The sequence below is a fragment of the Tyto alba genome, unplaced genomic scaffold (genome assembly GCF_018691265.1).
Source record: "Tyto alba isolate M040663 unplaced genomic scaffold, T.alba_DEE_v4.0 Super-Scaffold_27, whole genome shotgun sequence".
NCBI classification, from domain to species: Eukaryota; Metazoa; Chordata; class Aves; order Strigiformes; family Tytonidae; genus Tyto; species Tyto alba.
Genome location: NW_024881301.1, coordinates 17,162,303 through 17,190,174, shown reverse-complemented (window position 1 = coordinate 17,190,174; position 27,872 = coordinate 17,162,303). Strand labels below are relative to the sequence as shown.

At 36.2% G+C, this 27,872-nt stretch overlaps 1 protein-coding gene across 2 annotated transcripts; it reads left to right on the top strand.

The window, feature by feature from the left end:
* Positions 1 to 211: 211 nt before the first annotated feature.
* On the top strand, positions 212 to 27,872 carry TMX3 (thioredoxin related transmembrane protein 3). 2 transcript variants are annotated; one of them, XM_042798142.1, is made up of 16 exons: positions 212 to 293; positions 562 to 616; positions 4,884 to 4,923; positions 6,114 to 6,237; positions 9,186 to 9,231; positions 10,781 to 10,861; positions 12,261 to 12,360; positions 12,613 to 12,690; positions 14,902 to 14,968; positions 18,558 to 18,656; positions 19,473 to 19,530; positions 20,358 to 20,411; positions 20,760 to 20,816; positions 24,322 to 24,451; positions 25,964 to 26,032; positions 27,139 to 27,872. In XM_042798142.1, the coding sequence occupies exons 1-16, from the start codon at positions 248 to 250 to the stop codon at positions 27,403 to 27,405; spliced, it is 1,371 nt and encodes a 456-aa protein (XP_042654076.1). In that variant the 5' UTR covers positions 212 to 247; the 3' UTR covers positions 27,406 to 27,872. The 2 variants fall into 2 exon arrangements, with proteins under 2 accessions (XP_042654076.1, XP_042654077.1); XM_042798143.1 differs by lacking the exon at positions 27,139 to 27,872 and having other exon boundaries at positions 25,872 to 25,970.

The following is a 27,872-nucleotide window of genomic DNA, read 5'->3' as shown; positions in this document are numbered from 1 at the left end:
CAGGGTGTCACAACCGCCCCCCCCCCCCCCCCGGACTCCACGGGCGCCTTTCGGCTGCGCAGAGACCCGGGATCTGGCGGGGGACACGCCGCCCCGAGCCCGGCCCCGGCTTCCGTTACCCCCTCAGGCAGAACGGCCTCCGCCCCGCCCCGCCCCGCCGCCCCGGCCTCCGCGCCTGCGCAATGGCGACGGGTCGCCGCCGCCGCTCGCCGCTTCCCCTTCCGGCTGCGCCGGGGCTGCTGTCAACATGGCAGCGGCGGGCGGGCGGCGGCCGTGGCTTCTCTGGGCGGCAGGTAACCGTCGGGAGGCTGCCAGCCGCTCCGGGCTGCGACTGTGGCCTGGCGGGCGGAGCGGGGATAAAGCGGTGGGCTTCGGGAGCGGGAGAAGGGCCGAGGGGGGCGGCGGGGCAGGCGGCGGGGGAGGCTGGGGCTGTGGGAGAGCGATGGGGCGTGAGGGGAGAGCGGGGAGGGCGCGCTGGCGGTGAGCCTGCCAGCCGGCGTGGGCCGGCGCCCCCAGTTTGCTCTGGAGGTCGCTCACGGCACGCTTTTCCTTACCTCGCAGTGGTTGCACATGTGGCGGCACCAGGTGCGGGTTTTGTGGAGGATCTAGACGAGTCGTAAGTACTGGGATGTCTTGTTTTATTACTTGGATATTGTTGATCTTTTTGCTGGGGGGGGGACGACCCCAGACTGACAGTTTTGTGCAGAGTATGGTTGTCAGGAAATCTACACTGTTCTTAGCAGGAATAGCAGAAAAATTGAGTCCCGTGTTAAGTAGATAAAAAGCTGAGGAACACTTTAATTTTGCAGTTGTTTTTAAAGCTCTTATTATGGGTGCTGTTGCCATTTTCAGACTTTCTGGCTTTTTTTTTTTTTTTTTTTTGGTGTGTGTGTGTGTGTATGTATGTAGAATAAATGTATTGGTGGAGTGATGCCTACCCCAAATAAAAGCAGATTGAGTTTAACCAAATTCTTCATTAGAGGTTGCTGTGTAGCCACCACAAGGAGTTGGGAGTACAAGTGCATTCATGCATGGCCAGAAATGGGAGAGAGAAGGAGACCTGCAGGACTAGTTCATGGCTGCTTGAAGTGCTACGTATTTTCCAGTGTAAAAATGTGCTGTAACAACAGATTTAGCCCTGAGACTGTGGAGGCGTTGAAATGGGTAGTCCTGCCCTTAACTTGGATGTGTAATGTCATTGTTCATCTACTGCCTTCCTTTAGCAGTTTGATGGCTATGTACTTGCTGTTCCCAACAAAAATTAACTTTCCAAAAAAGAAATCTCTTTGTCAGATCAGCAGGTTGATCTAAAGTGCTACAAAGCAGCATGGTTATTAGAATTGAAATAGAAACTATAGAACATACTAACTGGTAGGAGAGGAGAAGATGGCATTAGATGTCTACTTTATGTTAAATTTAAGCCAGTCGAGAAAGTGTTTTCATTAGGGTTCTATCCGTGATAAATTGTATCATGGAGCTAAAGTCAGAGCTAAACAGTCAGAAAACCATTCACTTTTTTAGCATATTGTTTATTCAGCTAGAGCAGATAATCATAGGCTCAAATAAGGTGAAGAGACATTATAGGGGAAGGAATGTGAACATATGGAAGGGGTACTGAAGAAAGATACATCAGCGTCTCTGACTGGTGTTGATTTTCAAAGCATGTTTTTGAAATGTGCCTCCTATTTTCAAGGACTGAAGATAAAGAGGCTAAGTGAATAAAATAACGTTTATCTGTGCTGCTGCATCATGTTCTCGTATCATTTTTCCACAGGTATAAATTTAAATGTAATTGCTGTTTTGGAGAGAAGAAGCATAATTATGTAGTCACATAACTTTACTGAAATAGCTGATAAAAAAAAATCCTATTTTAGAACACTTGGATTTTTCAGCATCAAAACTCTACAGATACCTGTATTTGCAGTTTGGAATAAGAATTAAATGGCAAGCTGTTCAGGACAGGTGTTTTTTTTTTTTTTTAGCTAATTGGCAAATGGTGAAAAAGGTCAGGAAAACAATTTTTTTAAAAACATGGGGAACAATGACTAGTGAATCTTTCAAGTTTTATGTTTTATAGATACCTAAATATTATGGAGTTTTTGCTGTTGCTGTAAACTTTGAGTTTTATTTGAATTGTGGTAGTTGCAAACAATACCTACTGGAACAAAGTACAGGTCCCTTTCCCAGGCTTACAGGATATAGGAAAACAAGTAGCAGAGAGGAGCTAATAGAGGGGCAGGTTACCCAGCATCACCCAATGGGGTTGTGGAACAGATGCAAAATAAGAGCTATGGTTCTTATCAGCTTATGCTGATCTAACTGCTGGCTGTCTCAGATCAGTACTCACCTTCTGACATTTGCTGACTTGTTCCAGCGTGATAACAAAGGAGATAAGTAACCTGACTAAAAAAAAAAATTCCGTCTGTGAGGATATATATTGATAACTAAACCCAGGATTAGAAGCATCAGAAATGGTGCAAGGGGGTAGGGGAGGGAGACAGGGAGGAATAGAAGCAGCACCTGGGTCGGTTTAAGCCCCTTGGGGTTGTGGCCTTTGTCTTGGGTTTTGCTTCATGCTGGTTTCTTGTAACCATTCACGATTAAGTGGGGTGCATGCACTTAGTGGAGGTTGAGGCAGCATTTGATCATGTGGTGCCAAATGTTGGGAAATTGTATGTATTGGAGATGGGTAATTTTGGTTCAAGGATATTCAACACCTGTGTCATTTTTCCATCAGCATGATTGTGCTTTTGTCAGCTGACAGAGGATTGCATAGGACCATTAAAAAGAGACACTGAAATTTTATTCTCAGAAATGTGTTTACAGGGCCTAGAAACAGCACCTTCAGAAAAATGCTTAAATACCCATTTGTTCAGATATTTTTGTTTTTCTTCAAAAGTATGTTGAATTTTCTTAATGTCTAATAATTTAAGCATTGACATCACAAAAACTGGAATGAGTTCAGATGTTATTTGTCACACTTCATATTTTAGTTTCTGTGGAATTTCATTAAATAGGTGCTTGTAAATGAGCAGTACAACTTGAAAATTATTATTGTAAAAACTACAGCATTTTTCTTAATATCTTAGGCCAAAGTTATTAAATTCCATTGGAGTGTTTGGCCTCCAGACATTTTCTCTCTTTCCCTCTTTTCCTTGCTGTCTGCTGGTTTTGTAAGATTTCAGCCTATCTTTCTCAATGCTTGAATGTTCTTTGCAATATTCCATAATACTGTGGTGGGGGGAGGAGAACATTTTGTAAATTCTTCTTTTCCAAACCAAAGGTGATACTCTAAATTGAAGCATGTCCAGGATCTGCTTTCTGCCTCTTGCATCATAACCAATTATTTGACATTGTAATTGGAAGTTACCTGGAGCTTCATTAGAGTTCTCAAGGGACTCTAGACTCTTAACTAGTTCTTTCATTAGCTCTGTAGCATTAGGATGGTGAAGTAAATTTTTAGTGGGTGGTTAATGAAGCAATTTTGTGACTGAAAAATGCTGTTCTCCTGTTACTTTCCTATTCAATGGTAGTCACTGCAAATACCTTTTCTGTTGTACAAGCATTGAAACCTTGGTATACTATCAATAAAACAAAAAAGTCTTGAATTTACCAGTGAAATTCTGCAATTCTGAGTTTCAAACACTCAGCACTGTAATTAGGTTATATCCATGATTTCTGAATTATTTCTTTTAAAGTCAGCCAGCATCAGCATTAGTATTTTTTCAAGACTATTACGGACCATTGCAAATCTATTCAACTTTAAACAAAATATAATAAATACTTTCTGATTCTGCTTACTTCCTGTGAGCCACTTATAGGCATGCTGCATATTGGGAATTGATGAGTTGAGTTACAACTTCTATTAATTGGATCTTAACATAGAGCATAGATCGCGCACCTATTGTGTAATTGGATATATATTCACTCTCTTTCACAATAAGAGTGTGACAGTAAGAATGCTGTATAATGTATTTTATAGCATGCGATATTAACTGAAGTTTTAGTCACTTTTACAAAGCCTATCTTTTATGGAAACTAACCTTACATTAAAATTCTGATTTATTTAATTCTCAACACAGAAATAGTTCAGTGAAAACTGTAAGCAGTATTTCAGGAAGTACCAAGGAACTTTGATTTATCATGCTCTGTTTTTCTTTTAGAGTTTTTAACATCTAGTGACAGGTTGACAGTTAATAAAGGTAGTCAGTTCATCGAGATACTTGACTAGCATTAGGACCATTCAGTAGTACTTGTGTATCTGGTTTTTATCTATAACTTGAAGATTTTTATTCCAATAAGTTGGTTTCTTGTGTGCACCTTTGATAAAAACATAAACTGACACGTCTAGTACAGTGTTGAAGGAGGTTAAACTAAAATTACTTTGCACGTTAACATTAAAGATAATTTAGTCTACACTCAGTAAAGCTAAGATTAACAGTTTAAACCAATACTCTAAGAGTCTTTATTAGTTCTATATAAAAATGCAACGTTTTCTAAACAGTCAACAACAGTGTATAATAACTAGAATGGCTGCAAAATACTTCTTTCACTTAGGTTACATATTTACATATTCTAATCAAATATCTTATGTGTGGTTTTTGATTTCTTACTGGGTTTCTGTGGGTTGTTTTTTTGTTTTGTTTTTGGTTTTCGGCAAATGGTTATAGAAACGTAATTGGTACAACTGTGTATGTAGTATCATGTGCAGGGGCAATCTTAATACTGAAAAATAACTTTTTCTTCCTTTCCTCCAAAGAAAGAAACAAAACAGAATTCTTGTATCTGTAGTTTTATACTCACTTAATTGTAGACTTTGTCTGTTTCACACATCACATGTTTTCAGATATATGATATATTAATTTATTTTTTTCCCCTCCTAGGTTTAAAGAAAACCGTAAAGATGATATTTGGCTCGTAGATGTGAGTATATGAGAAAAATGGGAAGACCTGCTAGTGGAAATCAAAACACGAAGTGTACAATGCTGCACTCTGTAGTAAGGCTGCTTCATTGTTTGGAAAATCATTTGTACATGGTGCAGAAAATTTACATGACAGTAATTCTTCTGACAGGATGGTAAGCAATCTGTCTGTATTGTTCAGGATGAAGCAGGAATTAGACAGAGTACTGGATGCAGACAGGCTTCATCCTGTACTTTACAGTCCTTAAAGAAGCAGAGCAGATTACCTAACACAGTCAGAAGGTAATAACCTCTGTTTGGGATTTTTACAGTTCTATTTTCTAGTTATACCATCTAATTTGTGTTCTAGACATTTAGCACTACAACATCAAATATATGAGAGACTTGTTTTACTTTTCTAACATATTTGAAAATATTCAGTGTTCCTTATTTCAGAGGCAAGGTATTATTAAGAAGATTGAGCTTGTTTGGAAGTGAGATAAAATTCTTTTAACTCACCCAAATATGAACTGTAATTCCCAAATTGTATAATTCAGATTTGTTATATTTGAGTGGGGAAAACAATATATGCTGATTCAGAATTGATCAGTGAATGTCTAGGAAAACAAAATCCAACTGTCAAGTTGTGACCTGATCTTGTTTTAATAGAACATTGCTATCTTCCCTTTTAATTTCATTGAGTTATTGCAGCAAGACATAGGCAGAACGGTGAGGGGGCTGTGGGGTGTGTGTGTGTGTGGGGGTGTGTGTGTGCACACATACATATATTGCCCTTCCTGTCAAAGAATAGTGTTCCCTTATTGGCAAATAAATTCATATTCCTGCATAGATTGATTACATGATCTTTTAACTTTCAAAAAAAGAAAATATGCCAAGAGATATATATAAAAAAAAAATGTTACTGCACAGCCTAATTTAAAATAAGAAGTTCTATAATAATACAGCAATTGAATGTATTCTTTTCAAACTTCTGCTTTCATATTAAAAGTAGCACCAAATCATAACAGCTCCATTTGTCACTCCAGCTTTGTAATTAACTTGCAGTTTTATTAAGACTTAAAGAACACCATGACTGGAAAAATAAGCCTTGTTAATGTATTTGAGGGTTAATATAGAATCAACTTCTCTTAATTATTTCTCTTCATTAACTTCTCTCTTTTCTTTTTTTAATCAAATGTGTTTGCTTCTCAGTTTTATGCACCTTGGTGTGGCCACTGCAAGAAATTGGAGCCTGTGTGGAATGAAGTGGGTATAGAAATGAAAAGCATGGGCTCTCCAGTAAAAGTTGGGAAAATGGATGCAACTTCCTTTTCTAGTAAGTATGGCATGGTTAGAGGTAATTTCATGATAGCCTCTGTTTTAAAACTGTTCTTTATTTTTTTTATTAAGTCATTTTTCTGTTCTGTATCATACTAAATGTATGCAGTCATTGGAGAACAGTTTCCTCATCTTTTTCTTTCTGAAAGTGACAACATGCTGTAGCACACGTTTTCTTACCACACTTTTTTCTGCTTGTGTAGGGAATTCTGCCTGGCAAATGGAAGGTAAAAGCTTGTCAAAGATCTTCTTTTGACATGCTTCTTAGAGTACAGTTATACAAGCATCTTTATGTGGTGCAACTCTTGACGGCATCCAATTTTAGGTTCCTTGTATTACTGTTGGACAAGTGCTTGTGTTCTTGCTGTTGTTCTTTTCAGGTAATCAGTCCTTAAGATGTTAGAACAAAAGCCTGTTGAAATCACTGAAGTCATTACATCAGCGTTGAGCCAGTTCTCCTCATGTTTCTCTGTAAATGTCTTCTTGAAGAATCAGTTTCAGCTATTTTAACGCTTTCTTTTTTGATGATGCCTTTCACACATACTGCCCTTTTCAGAGAAAAGCCAAAACTTCAGGTATTCAGAGAAGTGATTTGAGTAGATGTGAGAGGATTGTTGCATGCTTAACATTCTTAGTTTTAGTGTGCTTGTTTATTGTGATTTCACTTAAATATCCTCCTGGTTCAACAGAGATTTATGAGGGAAGGAATAGGGAGCAGTGGGCCTCAAGTGAGATCTGTATGTAATAAGACTCTGTTAATACATATAATGGTTTTAGTCAATACCTGTTAAACCTTGATTATTCAGGATTGTTATATTTGCGTAAAATATTATGCAGAATGCTTTTTTCAGTGATATTCCAGTTTTTCTGGGCTTATATATAGCAGAGTTTGGTCTTTTGAGACCAAAATAATCTTGTCTCAAATACCAGCTGTATGTAGCTTTTTCTGTAAAACCACATAAATTTGACCGTATGTTTCATCTTAAAGATACTTAATTTGCTAAAGAAAATAAGTCTAGAGAATTAAAAGCTTCAAGATCATGGAACCAGGTAACTTCAAAATTGGGAATGTTTTTCTTCTCAGATTTGTTACCAGTTTTATGAAGAATAGAGTCCGATAAATCCTTTGAAATAGCTTCATGCTTTTATTTTGAAAGTGTAAATTTTGCAACATCTGGATATGCAAAGCTCAGTCAATTCTGCTTTATGTCTTCCTAATCTAAAGATTTTCTGAAATCCAAGTAATTCAGTCTTGAGAATATCAGCAGAAAATGCAGCTGGACATACACGTGTAACTAGGAAGGAACATGAAGGAAAGCTCTGCATAGTTTGTGTTCCTAATAAAAATGTGAAGTAGTGTGAGAAATCTGAACTTTGGGTAGCTTGTCATCAGGGAGTTGAGATCACAGCTGAACATACAAAGCACCCAGTAAGTGTTGCCCCTGGTAGCCGTGTGGAATAAAGATAGAGCAGTTCATTCAACAGAACTGTCACCCGGTGTGGAATTGGTTGAATTTTCATGGGGGTTAGCCTCAGAAGTCCACTGAATGTGATCAAAGTAGAGATATATCACACCTGGGGCTAGCATAATTGCCACTGTTCACTTACATTGCATTCTTCACATCAGCAGGTGAAGGTGGTGATGTAAATAAGTCACTTCCATGATGTTGAGAGGATTTTAGTAATCTCCATGGCTAGGATGTTTAAAAAATTATATTTAAAAAAGTCTATTTTGTAGTTTTCCTGACTGTGCTCAAGAGCTGTACAAGGATAAATTAATAGCCTGTCAACAACTCTCACGATTGAATGTTCTAATACACATTTTAATGCATTTTAGTTCTATGTAGTGCAGCTGTGAGACAAAAGGATCAGAATCAAATTGATGCTATTGTGGGTATTTCTTAGATCAGTCTCCTTTGACTAAGGCGCTTGTAGGTGTGCAGCTAGTTTTATTTGTAGTTCTGTGCAACTGTGGTTTTGATCCAGGCCAACAACCTTAGAGTCACAATTGCTATACTGTTATTCAGAGCCCTGTGCACAAGTCCTCCCACATCTGCTCTTTTGGCATGTAGTTGGTAGCTTCAGAATGCTTATGTAAAAAGTATTGAATCTTGGTGCATTTTAATTGCAGGGGTGTTTTTTCAGTAGGGAATTGCACAAGCATTGTCAGAATTTTAGACTTTATTTTAGCCTTTTTTGAAGACTACTTAGTTTAACTTTTGGAAAACACTGAATTGACTGAAAGTGTAGTTTAAGGTGGTGGTTGCTGTGTTCTCAGCTGGAAGGGTGGTTGCAAATTGTACTCTAACTGATGGGAGAAAGATACAAGCTTTTAAACATCAGGTGGGGGAAAAAGTTCTGCAATTGTCTTTTTACCACATTAGTAAGCAGCAGGTAAGTAACTGACTGATTATAATGTATCTATTTCTGGTGAAACTGATGGCTGTAGACATTTACCTCTGCAGAATATGCATTACAAAATTACATTTTTGTAACTATTACATTATGATACTTCACTTCTGTTGTTATCCAGTACTATAGCATGAGTAGTTAGTTGTTTTCTATATTTCTTTTAAGCATTAGTATTTACATCCATGGTGCTTCATTCTTGCCTCTGATGTTTTCAACAAATTGTATGTGTATATTAAATGCATACTACCTTTTGGTGAAAACTGACCAAGCATGTCTATTTAGAGGATTCTCATGCCGTTTGACTTGGGGCATATGAATTGAGAGCCTGTGCTGGGACCCTGCGGTATCTCTGAAAGAGATCCAAAATTTATTGATGTAGCTTCATAACAGCAGCTACTTGAAAGCAAGTAAAATAATTCAAACTGAACTAAGTGGTAGGCTTTTCATTTATTTACGTGGCATGAATAGTAAACTGTTTAAGGTAGGAGAGCAAGAAAGTCTTGGTTCACTTTGGCATTAACACATTTCTTTCAGGTATCGCATCTGAATTTGGAGTGCGAGGCTATCCAACAATTAAGCTGTAAGTTGATGCTTCCCATTGAATTTCTAACAGTTACCTATTGTACCACTGACTTCATTACAGTGAAAAAAACCCTGTCCTATCCACCTAAAAATCCCAAACAAATAAACCACAAAAAAGCCCCAAAACCCACCAAAAAAGAACCAAAAATACTCCATCTCATTTTTTTCATGTTATTTTTGATTTCTACTGGACTGTTTTGCTTTGAAATTCGGTAATATCAAACATCTTATTTAGAAACAGAATTCTTAAAGGCAAGTTAGCAAATTTGGAATTAATTGCCTTTTTCTATGCAATTTTGTAAAAGTGTGTATATATAAGTATATTTTTCAAATATATAAAATTATTAAAAGGGATTTCATGCACCAATTGACACATGTAGAGTGATTCTGGCAGTAATTGCATACGTGAGTCTTCTGTTAACTTTTTGTGCGTTGCTGACTGCAATTTATTTTTAGTTACCTCTCTTCAGTGTACCTGAATATCTAATGTAAATGGCAGTAGTGGTTACTATATAGGGTGAGTGTGAGAGCAGTTGTTCGACAAGAGAAGTATGTGTAGATTTTTTTTTTTTTCTTCACATAATTAAAAATTGTATCCATTGCAGAACAAAATTTACAAGCAAATACCGGTCCATAATGATATACATACTTGCTTATAACTCATATAGTGTATAGTCTAGTACAAGGTCATGTTAAATAAAGATGTAATGATTTTGAGTACTTTTTACTATGAACGTATTGGATTTGTTAGCAGATTATTGTTTAAGCAAATAGTATTCATAATATATAATAAATCTTGCACAAGTTAGTTTTCTCAAAAAGGCAGCAGAGATGTTTAGCTTATTTATCTTTAAGGATGAAAAACTTCATTGACATATTATCATAGAAAATTTGGTTTATCATTGCTTTTTTCCTGTAAGTTTCCTAAACCTACATAGATTCAAAAAAAGCCTGTTAGAATTAGTAAAATTTCCTTGAGTATTCTTAAAAAGCAAGCATGCTACATCCCCTGTCAGCGGATTACAGTAAACTGACCAACACTTCATGGAAGCTTAATTTAATACATAAATTCGGAAGGTTTTGCATGTAATTTGATACTTTTCAATTACAAAAAAGCAGTAAATAAGTTTATATGTTTGTCTTTTACAAGGAAAGTTGTATAAATGCTGAAGGTTTGGGGTTTGATTTGGGTGTGTCAGTTTTTTTGTATGGTCATGAGCAAATATTCCAAATGATCTGTGTGTTTACAAAGTAAATGACTGCTGTCACTTAGAAAAAAGCAATTGTAAACATGTTAATTGTTTTTAAAAGTTAGTAAATCAGATATGGAGTAAAAACTTATTTACACAATAATTGCGTTGTATTGCAATATTGAGTTTTATATTTTTCTGACCATTTATTTGTATGACTATTGGAAAAATTAGCTTGTTTAACTCTTGCTAAAAGGTCACTGTAATAAACCTGTGAAGATTGAGTAGTTCTACATGTGCAGATATAGTTTAGTTGATTTCAAATCTGTTCTTTTTTTGTTTTTCCTATTTATCTAGCTTAAAAGGTGACTTAGCATACAACTATAGAGGACCTAGAACCAAAGATGATATAATTGAATTTGCTAATAGAGTGGCAGGGTAAGTATACTGTGAGACTGGCTCTGGTGATTTAAAACTTCCGTAGGATTTTGAGGTGAGCCAAAAACTAAATCTATTTTTAAAAGAACCAGACATTGATATGAAGTGAAAAACTGTATGTGCTGTACACGTGCTTGTGAAACTGTTGGTGAGTGGGTGTCCATGGAGAAAGTAAGTAGAGACTGGCTAGTCACAATCCCTTCTTCACAGTGCAAGAAGGCTTTTCAAAGTAGTGGAAACTATGAACAAATGAAACTCATGGAAGCCAAAACCAAAAATACTGACCTAAATGTTGGCTGATAGACAGATATCATTAATAAGGCAGAATCTGTTTAATATTCAAAAGTTATCTTAGAAATATCAGTTTAATATATACTTATGCATCTGAAAAGTTGCAGCATTTGGCAACATAAGGAAATTGCTTTTACAGAATTGTTCATAACAATTTCTCTTGGCTTTTCTTCCTTTCCTATAGTGGCACGTGGCCTCAAAATGTTATAGACAGTAGTCTCTGGGAAGAAAAAAGAATTGCATTTCTTTCCTTCATTCTTAAATATAATTAAGCATTCATGTAGTTACATAATACTAATTATTGTTCAAAATTCTGTAGATTAGGCATATCAGTGATCTCTAATTTACCAGAATTTTGTAAGATTATTTCCAAGACCACGTTTTCTAACTGCTGTGCTTACATTCAGAATTTTGTCTCTCAAATAACTGAGGTGTTACTGTGGCTGGGAAGATCTTGTTGTGGCCTTTCACTTTATAAGAAAGATGGAGAGAGACTTTTCATCAGGACCTGTACTGACAGGATAAGGGGCAATGATTTTAAACTGAAAGAAGGTAGATTCAGATTGGACATAAGGAAGACATTTTTTGCTAGAAGTGTGGTGAGGCCCTGGCACAGGTTGCCCAGAGAGGCTGTGGCTGCCCCCTCCCTGGAAGGGTTCAAGGCCAGGTTGGACGGGGCTGGGAGCAACCTGGGCTGGTGGAAGGTGTCTTGGAAATAGGTGATCTTTAAGGTCCCTTCCAATCCAAACCATTGTATGATTCTGTGGCCAGTAAATGGCATGCATGTTTACATCATAGCAGCATTTTGTACTAAGATATTAATTTCGAATATAAGTGTGCTGTTTGAGGAACATAACAAGTTTATTTTGGGGGGATTTTTAGGTTTTTTTGCTTTTAGTTGAAACTGAAATAATAAATTGAAAAATTCAATGGATTTGCATAGGGGAATTAAGGTTTTGTTGGTGGTGTTTTTTTTGTTTGTTGTTTTTTTTTTTTTTTTTAAAAAACCCACAAAATACTCTGGCATTTTTGGGGGGATTTTTATTTGTTTGGGTTTTGCACCTTTAAGAAACTGAGGTTCTCCTTTCTCTCTTTTCCTTCTTCCCAGACCTCTTATCAGACCACTTCCTAGTCAGCATATGTTTGAGCATGTGCAAAAGAGACATCGTGTACTATTTGTGTATGTTGGTGGTGAATCTCCTTTAAAGGTTTGAAGCTTGATTAAATAAAGTTACTTATTTTGGCTATTCAGAGATGTAGTTTAAAGTATCTTCTAAAAGACTGAAGCGCATGCTTGTAATAAATTCCTGTTTTTTTTTACATTTACTTAAGTGTTTTTACAATCTTGTTTCATAACCATATTTTCTAATTACTCTTTAAAGATAAGGTATGTCACAAAACTTTCATTTGAAGCACAGTAAAAGTTCAGAATGTAAGAAGCATTGTTTGTGTTTTCACAGGAAAAATACATTGAAGTTGCTTCAGAACTAATAGTTTATACGTACTTTTTTTCTGCCTCAGAAGATGTGCTGCCAGAGGTAAGCTGTGTCAGTTCCTACTATTTCCACAGAAATGACATAGTTCTCATATATGTAATTTTAATGGCACAGAGATGGCTTCTTAAAATATATTTGGCTTTGATAAATTTCAAACTCATTACACTGAAACATTTAATTTTTGAATCTGTATGGGAAAGAATACAAACCAAGAGTCAGTCTGTTACTGCTTTGTATTGGCCAAATTACTTGTTCAGTTGTATTCAGAAAATTAAACAGAAGATATGCAGAACTCAACGTTGACTGTAAATCCTGCACAAGAAGGTAGATAGTTTGTTTTTTAGCCAATGCAGAGCTCTTGTTGCTCCTGACAGCACTTTCGCAACCACTTTTATAACTACTTTGGGGGTCTGTGGCATGGAGTACCACTGGTGCCCTAATAATCAGAGGAGTAAGTGAAAAGGTAAGTTATTTTCACCTTGTGCAGTACAGCTGATCAAAACATTAGTCTGCCCAGGGAACAACTGATCCACTCTACTGGCTGTAGAATTCTCATGTGGCTCTTTGGATGATTCTGTAACAAGGAAATTATTGGCAGTTAATCACGAGGGTGGAAAAAGTTGTCTCTACTGTTGTTAGTCTAACCACTGTTGCTTATATACTGAAGCAAAATCAGGAGGCCTTTTCATTTATTGTTATCTCCAAGTGGGACCTAAGTCTACTTCATGCCTGATAACGCATGACTTCGAAATTAGTTTGAGACTAGCAGGGTGAGAACTAGCATAATTTATTTTTTTAGGCACCTGCATTTTCCAACATCATAAGTAGAACTGGCCTCATTAAAAATAATGTATAGTTAGATTTCCAGAAGCCTTGTATCAAATGCTACCTCAATTTGAATATTGCTGTTTGTACTTCAGCCCCAGTTGAGCAAGAAAAGTACTGTTCACTTGTGCAGTAGAAAGAGTGTAAAAGGCTCAAACTCTTTGAGATTGTGATCACAGTGATGTAAGCAGTGAGCTGTTTTTTCCACTAAATGTATTTTTCCACAAATGTAATTTAAACTGAAGTAGCAATGGTGTACAGTGTTCTGTGGAGAGAAGCAAAGATGTTATGAAATTGCTGGTTGCTAGTTGTAATGAGGCTTTGGATGACAGTATGCACGGTTAGGGTTTGGTTTATCACCTTAGGTAATCTTATTCCAAGCTTCACGCATCTTTGGTAAGCCATAAGCTGTACAGAGACTGATTTGCCCTTTAAAGATGCTAAACTAGGTTTTGGGCAAATAATTCTAGATGACACTTTATTCTCTTACCTTCTTTTTTGCTCATTCATACAAGCTGTTACATTATAAACCTACTGCTTTTACATTTATTTCCAAGAAAGATAATGCAGAGTGATTGTAGAAGGCATGTCATTTGGAAAAGCACTCATGGTACTGTTCTTGTGTTTCCCAGACATATCAGTAAATTAGACATTTCAGCCAACATTATCATCAAAACTAAGCTCATGATGCAGTCCTTTCTTAACCACAAATGCTATTAGAACTTTAACTTAGAATAGTGGCAAGCACTAAGGAGTCAGTGCAATATTTGTTCTGTGGCAGTTTACTGAAAACATAAGCTGAATAAGATTCTTTTAAGTTCTAAGGGAAATGTTTCTATACCTTGTGGGTCTTTTGAGTATGTTGCTAAATAACATGTTTAGGATGGCAATGAAGGCATTCATTGTTCTGTTTGCCTAAATTAGGAGTATTTGAAGCCTTGTCTGCTGAAGCAGTCTTTTATATTCCTATGTGCCTGAACCACAGGAAATAGCCCAGATTTAGTGGGACATGTTATCAATGTTACTGTTTTACTCTACAATATTGACTGTCCATTTAGTAGAAGTAACGGTATGATGGGTATGCTGCCAACAGCACAAACTGGGAACAGAAAGCATGGTTGATAAAACCCTCAAGTTACAAACTCCTATCCAAAGTTCATGTCCAATCAATAAAATATTCTTCATGCTACTGCAGATACTAGTAAAAATCCTGCTTTATTTACACTTTGTGAGACCTACCTCTCAAAAATACATTTATGTTATGTTATTTTTTAATATGCATAAGCTGATAAATTTAGTAAGCATAGACAGAAAACATTTAAATGTACTTTGAGATTTTACCCATGGACTACATTTCCACATTTTAAGATTTTGTTTGTTTAAAAATATTTTATCTTCCATGAATTAATTGAAAACCACTTCTTTCAGTACGTGACATTGCCTGAATTGCCTGCTGTTGTGGTCTTCAAAGATGGAACTTACTTTGTTTATGATGGTAAGTAAAAGTGAATGTTACCTTAAGACAAGATATTTAAAGTATATATGGAGAAACTGGAACAGTTGGGATCTTTTTGAAGGTTGTGTTGAGGTGTTGGGAAATTCCCCAGTTTTATGATAAATAACAGCTCCTTCATGAAGGAGAAGAGAAAAACCCCTAATTCTTATGGAACAAAATGCAGGAATTGAGAAGGAATTAGTTTTAGCAATACTGAATTAGAAGTTATGACATTTGCTTTGTGTTATCAGTAAGATATACCTTCGAATATTATTGTTTTTCTGGCATTAATGCACTTATAAAAGTTACTCCTTCACTCACTGTCCAAATTCATCATATACAAAATAGAAGAAAACTCTTGCTGAAGAGGAGTCATGCATAAAATGAATTTACAATTCCAAGCAGTTAATCAGATTTTTCTCTAAGTGCTCTTCCTGACAGTCAGATACCTCTCTCTTGAAGTTAACTTGATATTTTTCAGATGTGTACTGTGCTCGCAGATAGCATAAAAGGGTCCAGTTTGAACTTTTTGTGCCTTGACAATATAGGCTATATGCAGCAAGTCTTGCTTCAAAAACTGTGAAGGAACAGAAAGCTGGTTCTGCCTTTATTCCCACTATTACAATTTAGAGGGCCTTAACTGATAGCTATGAGCATTATGTGACTTCCATGTTTGTGTTACTTACATATTGGTAGTGGGAAGGGATCAGATGGCATAACCTTGCCCTATATAACTGATGAAGTGTACTGTGCACACATAAAACTGTTGACCTTTTAGTCTGTTTCTCCTTTTCTGAAAGTGTCCCTCACAAAGAGGTTAAAGAGATGTGGACTAATGTCACTGAATCCATTGATACACAGCTTTACGCTCTATAAACTACATTTACTGTTTTGTTCAGCACGTAGGCTATAGAATGGCTACCTAAAACTAGTAATGATTCATAATACCACTGAAAGCAGTACATCTGCCATGTATATAAAAAGTCTATATCCGTATGTATGGATATCCATATAAAAGTTCTAGATTATACTCAGACTATACTGTACAGCCCATGCTTTATAGTTTGTTAGATGCATGTACACACATGTACTTACACTGCATATCATGGGTTGGCTTATAGGTACACAGCTTATACAAAAATATCTGTGCTTGATTCAGATTTTTTTAAATGCACACTTTTACTTTAAGTTGAAAACATACTACTCAGAAGATTATTCTGCTGTTTTAATTTCTGAGGATCTGTAATACCACAGCAAAGTATTCCAGATGGGCCATCAAAGATATGCTTTGTGATTTCACAGAATGGTTGTACTTGTCTTTCCCTTTAGTGTCTTGCCTAACCAATCATCCTCCAGATAAAAATTTACTCTACAGCCTCATTGGTTTGCATTTGATTTTTTTTTTTTTTTTAATATGGGCCTGGAGAAGGAAAGCTTGTCAGAGAGAAACACTTCTGAATTTCTTTTTGCTCTGTGGCCCACTTGCTTTTTCCACAGCTTTCAAAACAAACGCAAAACTTCTAGTAATTGAGGTTTCTAATTTACTTTTTAAAAAATGTTAGTCTTTTATAAAGTACTAGAAACACTATTTTAAAACAAACAAGTTATGAAGGTGCAGTATAAGAGACTGGAAAAGGTTATATGTGCAACTGTTATGATTAGGCAGAAATTTGAAGAGCTCACTATAAGAAAAAGCTTTAGCAAAATCCATTTCAATGCTCTGGCCTTGTCTAGTGGTTTTGGTTTTTTTGTTTTGTTTTTTTTTTCTTCCCCATAGTAGGGCAATGGGATGCAGATCTATGAGAAGCTTTATGCTTGAAATTGCTTGCTGCAATCTTAAGATAATTAATTGTTAACCTGAAGTTATTGATAATTCACTATATACAACAGGAATTAACACAGATTTATTTGTTTAATGTACATTTATATATGTGTATATATATATATGATGCATATATATGTTTATATTCATTTTTCTTTTTAATTGTGATTAAGACCTAATTATAATAGTGTTGGTGGTATGTGTTAGAATTTGATTCTTTAGAGGTTAAAACATCTAACATCTGAAACTAGCCTTCAGTATAACTAATTCTGAGTTATATGTAAATACTTATTCATTTACACTCACAGTGCTGTTAATACATCTACTTTTTTCTTTATTTCTTACTATTTAATTTTAGGACTCGCAAATACTGATTTCTATATTTTTGTATATTTTTACTTGGTTTGAAACTTGATCCCCACCCTTTAAAAACAGGGATTGAAACTGTTCCTTTCTGCATGGGGTCATGGCTACCTTCACAGAATCATAGAATGGTTTGAGTTGGATTGGAAGGGACCTTAAAGATCACCTCATTACAACCTCCCTGCCGTGGGCAGGGACACCTTCTACTAGTCCAGGTTGCCCGAAGCCCCGTCCAACCTGGCCTTGAACCCTTCCAGGGAGAGGTCATCCACAACTTCTCCAGGAAACCTGTTCATGTCTCACCACCCTCACAGTGTAGAATTTATTCCTTACACCTAATCTACATCTACCCTTTTTCAGTTTAAAACCATTACCCCTTGTTCTATCGCTACAATCCATAATAAAGAGTCACTCTCCACCTTTCCTGTAGCCCCCTTTAAGTACTGGAAGGCTGCTGTAAGGTCTCCCTGGAGCCTTCTCTTCCCTGAGCTGAATAACCCCAACTCTCTCAGCCTGTCTTCACGGGGAGGTGCTCCAGCCCCCTGATCATTTCTTGACCCTCCTCTGGACCCACTTGGGCAGGTCCATGTCCTTCTTATGTTGGAAGCCCCAGAGCTGGACACAGCACTCCAGGTGAGGTCTCACAAGAGCAGAGGAGATGGGCAGAATCCTCTCCCTCAACCTGCTGGCCACACTTCTCTTGGTGCAGCCCAGGACACGGTTGGCTTTCTGAGCTGCAAGAGCACATTGCTGGCTCGCGGTCAGTTTTGAGTCCACTACTGCTCCCAGGTCCTTCTCCACAGGGCTGCTCTCAATCCACTCATCACCCAGCCTGTATTTGTGCTTGGGATTGCCTTGACCCATGTGCAGGACCTTGCACTTGGCCTTGTTGGACTTCATGAGGTTTGCATAGGCCCACCTCTCAAGCCTGTCCAGGTCCCTCTGGATGCCATCCCTGCCCTCCAGCGTGTCACCGCATCACACAGCTTGGTGTCATCAGCAAACTTGCTGAGGGTGCACTCAGTCCCACTGTCTGTTGCTGACAAAGATGTTAAACAGTGGTGGTCCTAATACAGACCCCTGAGGAACCCATTTGTAGAATAGTATTGTTTATCCTTGATTTAGGAATAAATAATCACTAAACCAGCTTTTCATGCTTTGCTATAAAATGTTTACCTTCTGTTCAACAATTGAAAATAGCTTTAGAAGTTGTAAAACCAAAGAGAAATGTCCAGAAATTTGTGAGATCTTGTTTAATAGAAGAAAAAAGGGTGGGAAAAAATAGCATTTGCCTGTATAGTACTACAAGAAGTAAATCTGATTGCCCACTTTACAAAAACAAATTTTTAATGTGGTGGTTTTTTGTTTTCTTGTTTTGTTTTGTTTGTTTTTTTTTCCCCCCAGAGTATGAAGATGGTGATTTGTCATCCTGGATAAATAGAGAAAGATTTCAAGGTTATCTTAATGTAGATGGCTTTACGCTATATGAACTAGGAGATACAGGTGAGATGCTGCTACCACTAAGCTCTTTGGCACCTCTTGTACTTAACACCAAGAAAAATTAAAGAGCACTAAAAATGTGGATTTTAAACCTCAAAAGTTAATTAATCTCACAATTGATAGTGCCAATCTTTTTTTTTTTGATGTTGATAAGACCTGTTGTACTGACTAGAGGCTTTATCCACAGTCTACACTAGTCCTTTCCTCACAACACAAAAATTAGTATTTAAGAGCAGCTTAGGTTTTGCATAAATTACATATTAACTCTTGGAATACCTACAGGGAATTTCATGACTGGATTTAGAAGTGTCATATATGGATGGGTTTAGATATGTCTTGTTTCTAATGGATTCATATATCTTTAAGGCATATATGGTAAGGAAGGGAGGAGAGCATGTACCAAAGTGGACCTGTCCTGGAATGCTTTAACTTTCCTCTGGTAAAATTTTTTGCAAGTCAGATGAAAACACTGCAGCCAAGTGACTTCTGGAATAGGGAGATGACTTGTACTGCTCTTAAGGTATACATACTCTGAAGTAGCAGAAGAAAGTAAGTGTTGATTTTTCCAGGCCAGGATACATTACAATATACATTCCATTTCAAAAGGAAGTTTATATTTAATGCAACATCAAGTTTTTCGTGTTTTAAAGATTATGAAGCATCCAGGTTCCTACATGTTTCTGAAATATTTACAGCTATATTTTAAAAAGTTATTTACAGAAGTGCTGTTACAAATTGTTTAAATGTAGCATATTTCTTCCTGTTACATTTTTGTCTAACAGTTCCTCAAATTACCAAGTATTTTATTCCTTCTTTTAGGAAAACTTGTGGCTATTGCAGTCATTGATGATAAAAACTCTTCAGTGGAACATACCAGGTACAGAACTGAGTGTTGGTGACACTCTGGGAGAAAGGTGCTGGTATGACATAGAGAACCTTAAAGGTTTCTTAGATATTAAGAAATGCTGGGTTAAGTTAATGGTTTTAACTTGGGGCTGTTCCCTAATTTATGACTTCAGCCTACTGAATATACCTAATGTGAGTTCAATGAGATGGTGGGAGTTCCTGTATCACTCTTCTGCCATTTGTTAATGAGATCACGGGACCAGTGATTGCATAGCTTTTCAAAGCTATTGTGTCACCTTTTAAACATAGATGAGAGTACTTGAGTTCAGATGACCTTAGTACGCTTAAACAAATGACTGTTCTTCACCTCACATTAAAAATTAATTTAGCAATGATTATATATTAGATGCCTGTGGAACTTATATTAAGAAGGAGCATTTTCAGTTGAGTTGAATTTTGTTGAAAAGACTGAGAGGAACAAGACCTTCCCCTGTCCCTTTCTGATTGCCTACATAATTAGACTAAGAAAATATTGTTCAAATACTGCATGTGCTATTTTCCTGGTCTTTGTATTTTCTTCAGAGTATCAGTGCTGCAGTTTCATAAGGCAAGAGGTGGAGTGAAGCAGCCTAACTTGTCTGTGTGTTTCTCATGTTAAGACTACGCAGTAGATAGCCTTTCAACCCTTAGAAACCAAGCAAGATGAACAAGATGGTTTTTGTTAATGGAATAGGGAATTCTTATTGTTGATGAGGTACTATTGGCTGCTTACTGGGGAAATATCAATGTTTATTATTTGTGTTCTGGCACAATATCCTGGATATCCTGGATTATCAATGTCACTTTTTTTCCCTTCAGACTAAAATCTATTATTCAGGAAGTTGCTAGAGATTATCGGGATCACTTTCACAGGTGAGCACACATGGTACTATGTTATCTTAAATGAACTTGTGCTAAGATAACATTAAGATTGTGTTTCTGAGACAACAGTCATTTCCCTCTTCCCCACCCCCCACCCCCAATGAAAAATGTTATAATTCTGGTTTTATATTCATATACTGACATTTAATCAGACCATTCCGTTAACTGAGTGTGTTTTGGGATGTTCACTGTCTTGTAGATCGTCAGTTTTTAAATTATATTACTCAGTGTGTGCTCTCATCTTCAGTTATAGGAAAAATATTTAAGGAAGAACTTTTGCTGAAACCCACTATTCTGTTTTCTTTCTCATCATTCTGCTTTTCACTGCTTCTCTTACAGGGATTTCCAGTTTGGCCATATGGATGGAAATGATTACATTAATAGTTTACTAATGGAGTAAGTAAATATTTAATTTTTTATTTTAATATTCTTCCTTCTCTTTTATTTGTTGCTAAGTATATTTAATTGAAAAAAATCTTACGAAGAATTCCTGCCTTTCATGGGTTAAAAAAAAAATTGCTGTCCTCCTCAGAATTCAGTATGTAACATAGTATCAGTTGTTCATTAAACCTCATAATTTAGTGTAAGAAGTTTGACTTACTGCTAATGCTGATTGACAAAGCTTATCTTTTAGGTCTACTTTGTTAAATTGATTATTACAACGGTGGGATGTTTTTCCATTGTTAAATTTACAGGGTCCCAGACATTTATAAGCTATGTCAGTTTGTAACAGAAAATGTAAATAATGGTTATGCATAACCTCTGTTTTTTATTTCTGGAGAAAAACATTCCATTCTTGAAGCATTTTTTAAGACATGCACAGAAATACATTTCCGCAGAGAAGCAGCATAAAATGCATGGGAGATGCTGTCTGCACTTGATTTGTACATGGTACATTTTGAAATATATAAGTAGTTTAACAACATGCTTGACACTTGCTCCTATGATCTTTGTCTAAAAATGCGTAATTAAAGATTGAAGTTGCTTGGCATTTACAGTTAATGTCTTGTTTTCTGACCTTTTTGAGCGAAAGAAGGGAAAAACAGGGGTTGATATGCCAGCTCTAAGTTTTTGAAACACCTTTCTTGAGGATCAAAGCATGAACAACTCATGTGTGTTTGCCCCTGAAGGTTCTAGGAGCTTCATGGGGACTCAGGAGGCACAAGGCCTGTATTTCTGAGGAATGGCTGTAGATTAACACCTGAATACAGTTACTTTAAAAACAGCTGCCTCTCAAATGAAGCTTAAGTGATGTGATTGATCTAGTGCTTTATAGTTGACAAAAGTGAGACCTTCCTCAATTCACTAATTGCTTCTCCTGTGCAGGCTCTGAAGTCTGACTGTCAGCTGAGCTATTCCAGCCTGTTTATCTGGCAGAAAAGTGTTTGCTTTTTTGGCTAGGCAAGTTAGGGGTATTATTTTGCTGATCCAACAAAACCCTTTAAATGTTTTCCTGTGTATTCTGTTGAGTACCAGAACTGATGTGCAAAGAAGCAGGGAAAGGAGATGAGGTCCCTGGGAGGAAGAAAATGAAGGGGAAGAAGACAGAATTGCTGCTTACAGTGGTGGTGATCTAGTGGCAGCATCTGTTCAGCTGGATTGTTTAACTTGATCTGAAAAATGCCTGATTTTTTAATTTGTAGCATATGGGAAATTGCTGCTAAAGTACTCAAAAGCTTTTAATTATTTTCTAAACAGAGCATATACATTTCCAGCATAAGTGGAAAGCAGTGAAAGAATGCAGCAAAATATGTTCAGTGTTGTAAGTAGCAGCTCTTCATGCGGCCATTTGAATTCGAGTTAAAACTGTGTTGCAAGTGCTTCAGTTTTCCACTAGATGGCAGGAGGTGGAAACAGAAAAAGCATCCTGAATAATGAGAAATCTACTGCAGAATACTTTTTTACTGTGCTAGATGCACATAGGAACAAATTCTGTTTCTTCACAAAAGACAAAACATTGTATGGTTCCTGGGGATAGAAGTAGTAGTCCCTAACAGAAGTACAGTTATGGACCTGGCTGTAACTTTATTAGTAGACTTTATAATTTATCTCTCTCTTCAGCAGTGCATGAACATGCTTTTTTTTGGATTCAAAATGGTATAGTTAAAACTCTTTTCTTGTGCATAATATGTATTCTACTGAAATTAAAGATAGATCTTTGTGTAAGCTAAGGTATATAACATCATTGGAATGTCAACTGTAGGTGTATGCAGAGCATTAAATCCTCAACTCTAAGAAGAAACATATTAACGTGTTTTTTTGAATCTTTGTAGAGTATATAAAATTTGTATGTGGAGTTTATCTTTCAGCTGCTCTACAGCCAACTCCAAGAACTTCAGTTACCAGACTCTGAAATGCAATAGAAACACGTTTTGGGCTTTTGGGGGAGCATGGGGGGATCTTTTCTGCATCCAAATAATAAAACTTGTTCTGTTTTGCCTGGGAGGAGGTATTTTGGCAGAGGTTGGTAACTTGTTACCAGGCACTTGCAAAAACATCTGGCTTGGTTTGATTGCTTCCTACTTATATTTCTTGTTTGTTCCTAATAAATAGAGAACAAAGGGAAAAATGTGTTTAGAGGTGTCTGTGTAGCAAGTTGTCACTGTTGATAAAGTTTTGTTGTGTGGTTGGTTTTTTACAGTTCCTTTAAACAGATGAAATTACTTTGTTATCGCTGTAGTTGGCCTTACATTTTCTGAGGTGCCACTATACTTTCAGTTTGAGTACTGGGAATGTTGTTTGTACCCTAAGCCTTCATGTATTCAGCTTTCTAGGAGTTTAGAAAATTTCAATGTAGAAGTATTAAACTTGTTCACTTCTAGGTTTGGAATTGAATTTAAATTAAACAAACAAACAAACCTAAAATGTGTGAGAAAATTTTGAATAATTTCTATGACTTTAAAGAAAAAATGGAAATCCTGAGTAGGTGCTAAACAATATTTTTATGAAATAATTGATTATGGATTGATAGCCACAGTTAAGGTTGAAATAGTCACCAACATTACATGGATTACAAATGTGCATGGATGGGGCACTATTAGATAAGAGTGGAAAATGTAGAAAACCAGGGTTTGCATTGCTTCTGGTGTGAACAAAAGCCACCTAGTATTTAAGTTCATTGTTGACAAAACTGTAGAAAATTGACAGAGTACAGGAGATTTTTCACCTTATTGAATGTATTTTAAATCTCTTGTTCAACAGTGTACTTGTACAGTATTAATTTTTCTTAAACCTCATCTAATTTTGAATTTAGGGCTACTTTGAACAGTAGATTATACTGGTTTATCTCCAGAGATAATTTCTTAGCTTTTTTTTTTTTTTTTTCTTTCTGAGTCTGTGATACTAAACAATGCTTATTCATGTGAAGATCAAACGCTGAGTAATAATTGTTTAAAAAGTCTGTAGTTCATCTTCCATATCTAAAAGAAATGTAGAAAAACTTTGGTGTGGCTTATTCTGTTGACTTGGCAGATAGAGGTTGATTGATGGAGCTTATCAGTTGGAACATGGCTGTATGGGATTGAATTTTTGGGTTATACTTTTGCCTTTGTGCACTAAAACATTTAATGTATTGTGCTAATAGTACATTTCATATACAAGGCTACTGTCTGTGATCTCTTAGCAATTGGCAAGTTGTATGGTGCCTGATTTGCAGTCACTGTGTGTAAAACGTAGTAAGCCTCAATAATGTCACTGACACAGATGTGAAGGAAAAAATATTAGTGAGAAACATGCTTGTACTATTCAGGTGATTCTCTTCCTCATTCCCTCTTGACTTGAAGGAACACACATGTAATGAAGATTAATGGATACCCTTTTAAATCATGTAGGAATTATTTGAATTGTGGTGTTTTACACAGTAGTTCTTCAAATGTATAAACTATCTGTTTTATGTTTCCAGTGACTTGACAATCCCTACTATTGTTGTATTGAATACCTCCAATCAGCAGTATTTTCTACCAGATAGGCACATTGAGAACACAGAAGACATGGTTCAGTTTATTAACAATATCTTGGATGGTACAGCTGAAGTAAGTCTTCATTGTGACTTGGAATATGTTGGTGTTTATTTCCTTAGATGCTAAAGTAGGGAAAATATTTGGTTACTCTGATTGTTAAGCCATGTGTTTTGTCTTTCTGTCTTGGGTGCTGTCAGTGAATATCTGAATCTGAATTCTTGAGGTGTGCTGTTGCTCACTGTTCTGACTGCAGACCCTCTTGTAGAAAGGAAGCTTTTTTTTGTTTATAGCATAATGATATCTGACTTCTCTTAATACTCCTTTTACTGGTGTCAGTGGTAAATGGAGAATTTTTATTCATCTCCTGGTTTGCTTAAAGTGCATTTGTTTAAAATTTTCTTCATAGTGCATAATTCAACTCTACCTTTTCTTTTGGGTGGCAAAGTAGTAAGTCCAATAGCTGGATGAATGATAGATTCATATTCCAAACCCAGTGGTATACTTGTATTGCATATTATGCACACAAGCTTACCCCTTTTCTCTCTCTCCTCTAAAACAAAAATGAACTGTCTTTTGTTAAAACAGAAGTAATAAATCCATCTGGAATTGATGGCTTGGACAATTTTTTAATGTTGGCAAAACAAATTCAGGTTTGCTTATTCCATCAGTGTACTGTAAGTTGGACAGAAGGCTGTGTTGTGTGGATGAGGAAAGAGATCATGGATCAGAGCTTTCATTTGCACTTACAGGGCAAGAAGGCTTTGCCATGAAGGGTGGACAGTGCTAAAAAATCATTTGGCTACCTTCTGGGAGAAGCCTATGTTGGTTTAAGCCCCAATTCACTGTATATTGAATGCTTACTGTGTTAGCTGAATCCCTCTTTGCGTTATGCCAGTAGTTTTAGATCATCAGGTGGTAATGACAAGTAATGCTGTAGATCATTTCAGTCACATGGAGTTCTTTATTTAATATGTCAAATTGATGCAGCAGCATAATACAGGTGGATTTGCTTGCTGTTCATGACTTTACTGGCCATGATTCCAGTCTGCAAGGTGAGGGGTATTCCTGTAACTTGGTGGTTCTTTGTTCTTTATTTCTTACTTTTTAATGCTTTGTTAATTGCATTGAATTATGTTATCAACATCTATTTGACTATTTAAATAGATCCTTCTGGTTGAAACAGCAAATGAAATTGGTTTCTATCTGTTTTTTAACTTTGAGGAAGTTTGTTTCTGATGCCTTATGGGTTTTGCCATAGTGTCACTTAGGTTTTTCTACCTTTTATTTACAGTATTTCAGCTAGGATGATTAAAGATCTGTCTATCTTCACATCTCTATATGTGTGTGAAAGTGCTAGTACAAGACAGACAATACAGAATGTGACTCCATTAATTTTTCATTAGACTATTGAAATGTTTATCCATGCTTGAGAAGTTGGAGTATCTGGGCATCATGAGATGCAAGAATAATTACTTTTCATTTCCTTCTAAAGGGACTTAAGATTGCAAGGTCTGAAGAATGAACTTTTGGAATCATAACTGAAAAGTGTCAGCAGTTTTGACATGGTTCCATTTGAAATTTCAGGCACAGGGTGGTGATGGGCTTCTGCAGCGAATCAAGAGAATAATCTATGATGCCAAGTCCACTGTAGTGGTAAGTCTTTTTTGGGTTTTCTTTTTTTTTGTTTTTTTTTTTTTAATTACGTTAGATGGTGCCCTTGTCAATCAAGATGCAAATATTTTCAGAGAGTCTAGAAATATTTTTATATAAGTTTGTTTATATTGTATATATTGTGTGTATATTATAGGTATATATACTTAGATTTAAGCAAAATTAATTTATTGATTAAAGTTTTTAATAATATTTTCCAGTGTGCTAAATATTGAACATATGTTAGTTTCTTCATTTTTCACTCCTTTTCTGTATTAACCTAACATGTATTTTAGAACAGGAAGAATTCAAAATCTTTTCCTTGACCCTTTTGCCATCCTTTCACTGAAATTGATAGCACTTTTATGTTCTGAGAAATGTTATGATTTCAGTCTAATTAGAGCATAAGGGGCTTTAAAACTACGCTTTGTGTAGTTTTAAAGCAAGTATTTTTATAATTTTTCTTATAGATACGCTTAACAGAATTTTATTGGGAAGATGTACACAAATCTATTTCTTCACTTGTCCTAAACAAGCAAAAAAACCTCTGCTGTGAATTTAAACTTAAACTCACATGTTCCTATATGAGTGGCTTCCAGACTTCTGTAAATGTGCAACATTTAGCCATCAGTTTCTGAAATAAAAAGATCCTTCCTCCTGTACCATTAAACTACTCTTCAACAGAAAGCTGTCTAATAACAGAATGTTTCTGCAGGTCTCTTATTACTTAAACTAATTTCTGAGAATGAGACACAAATAATAGATTAAACAGGTTGCTTCAAAGTGTTAGAACACTGTTAGAACAATTATTTCTGAAGCTTTAAACAATGAATAGGATATACAGTTGGCATGTTAACATTGACTAACCCAATGCAACATTGTAATATTTGAACTTCTAAGTCTTTTTTAATGAACCTACAGTAGGAATTGTCAAAATGAGGACTTCTCCTTTCTGACAATAAAAAGAAATCCAAAACAGAAAAACTGAAAAAACCTGACTCTCTCATTTTTTATGTTTCTGAATAAATACAGAGAGTAATAAGAGGAGTAATGTGGTAATTTTGTATATTCACTGAAAGTGTTTTTACTTCAAATTTGTGTTTCAACAGTCTGTGTTCAAGAGTTCACCACTTCTGGGATGCTTTCTCTTTGGGTTGCCCCTGGGGGTCATCAGCATTATGTGTTACGGAATCTGCACAGCTGATACAGATGGAGGGGTAGATGAGCATGAGGCAGCTAAAAAGGAAAACGGTGATCAGGAGCTCACGGACGAAGGCAGTGAGGAAGAGCAAGAGGAGGAAAAGAACGGAAAATACGCAGAACTTTCAGATGGAGAGCTTAAACAGAAAGACATAATAGAAAAGAAAAAAGACTAACTTGTTTAGCAAAAGAATTCTCTAGAATTTCCAAATAGACTTATTTATTGAAGTTAGTCATTTATTAATGATCTTCGTGAAAGAGGACCTTTTTGTCTGCATTATGGTAGTTTTGACTTGCATGTATTCAAATTTTCTCAGAAATTGACAGGGAAAAAAAAGGATAGTCTCTTTAATAGATTAACAAAGAAATTTAAATGGAAGAAATTTGCAGGTACAATTCTACACTTTTTTTTTTTAAGAGTTTTGAATTGTTCATTTCCAGAGCAGTGAGATGTTACTTGACCTGGGTGTATGTGGTAAACTACTACTAATGTAGCCCAGGTAAACACTCATTCATATAAAATTAAGGCTGAAAACTAAGAAAGATTGAGATCTGTAAAGTCTTTCAGAGCCTGATAGCTAAAGACATTTTAGCATTTTCCAAGAAGTCACGTCTTCTACCTGTTGCACATTATTTTTTGGGG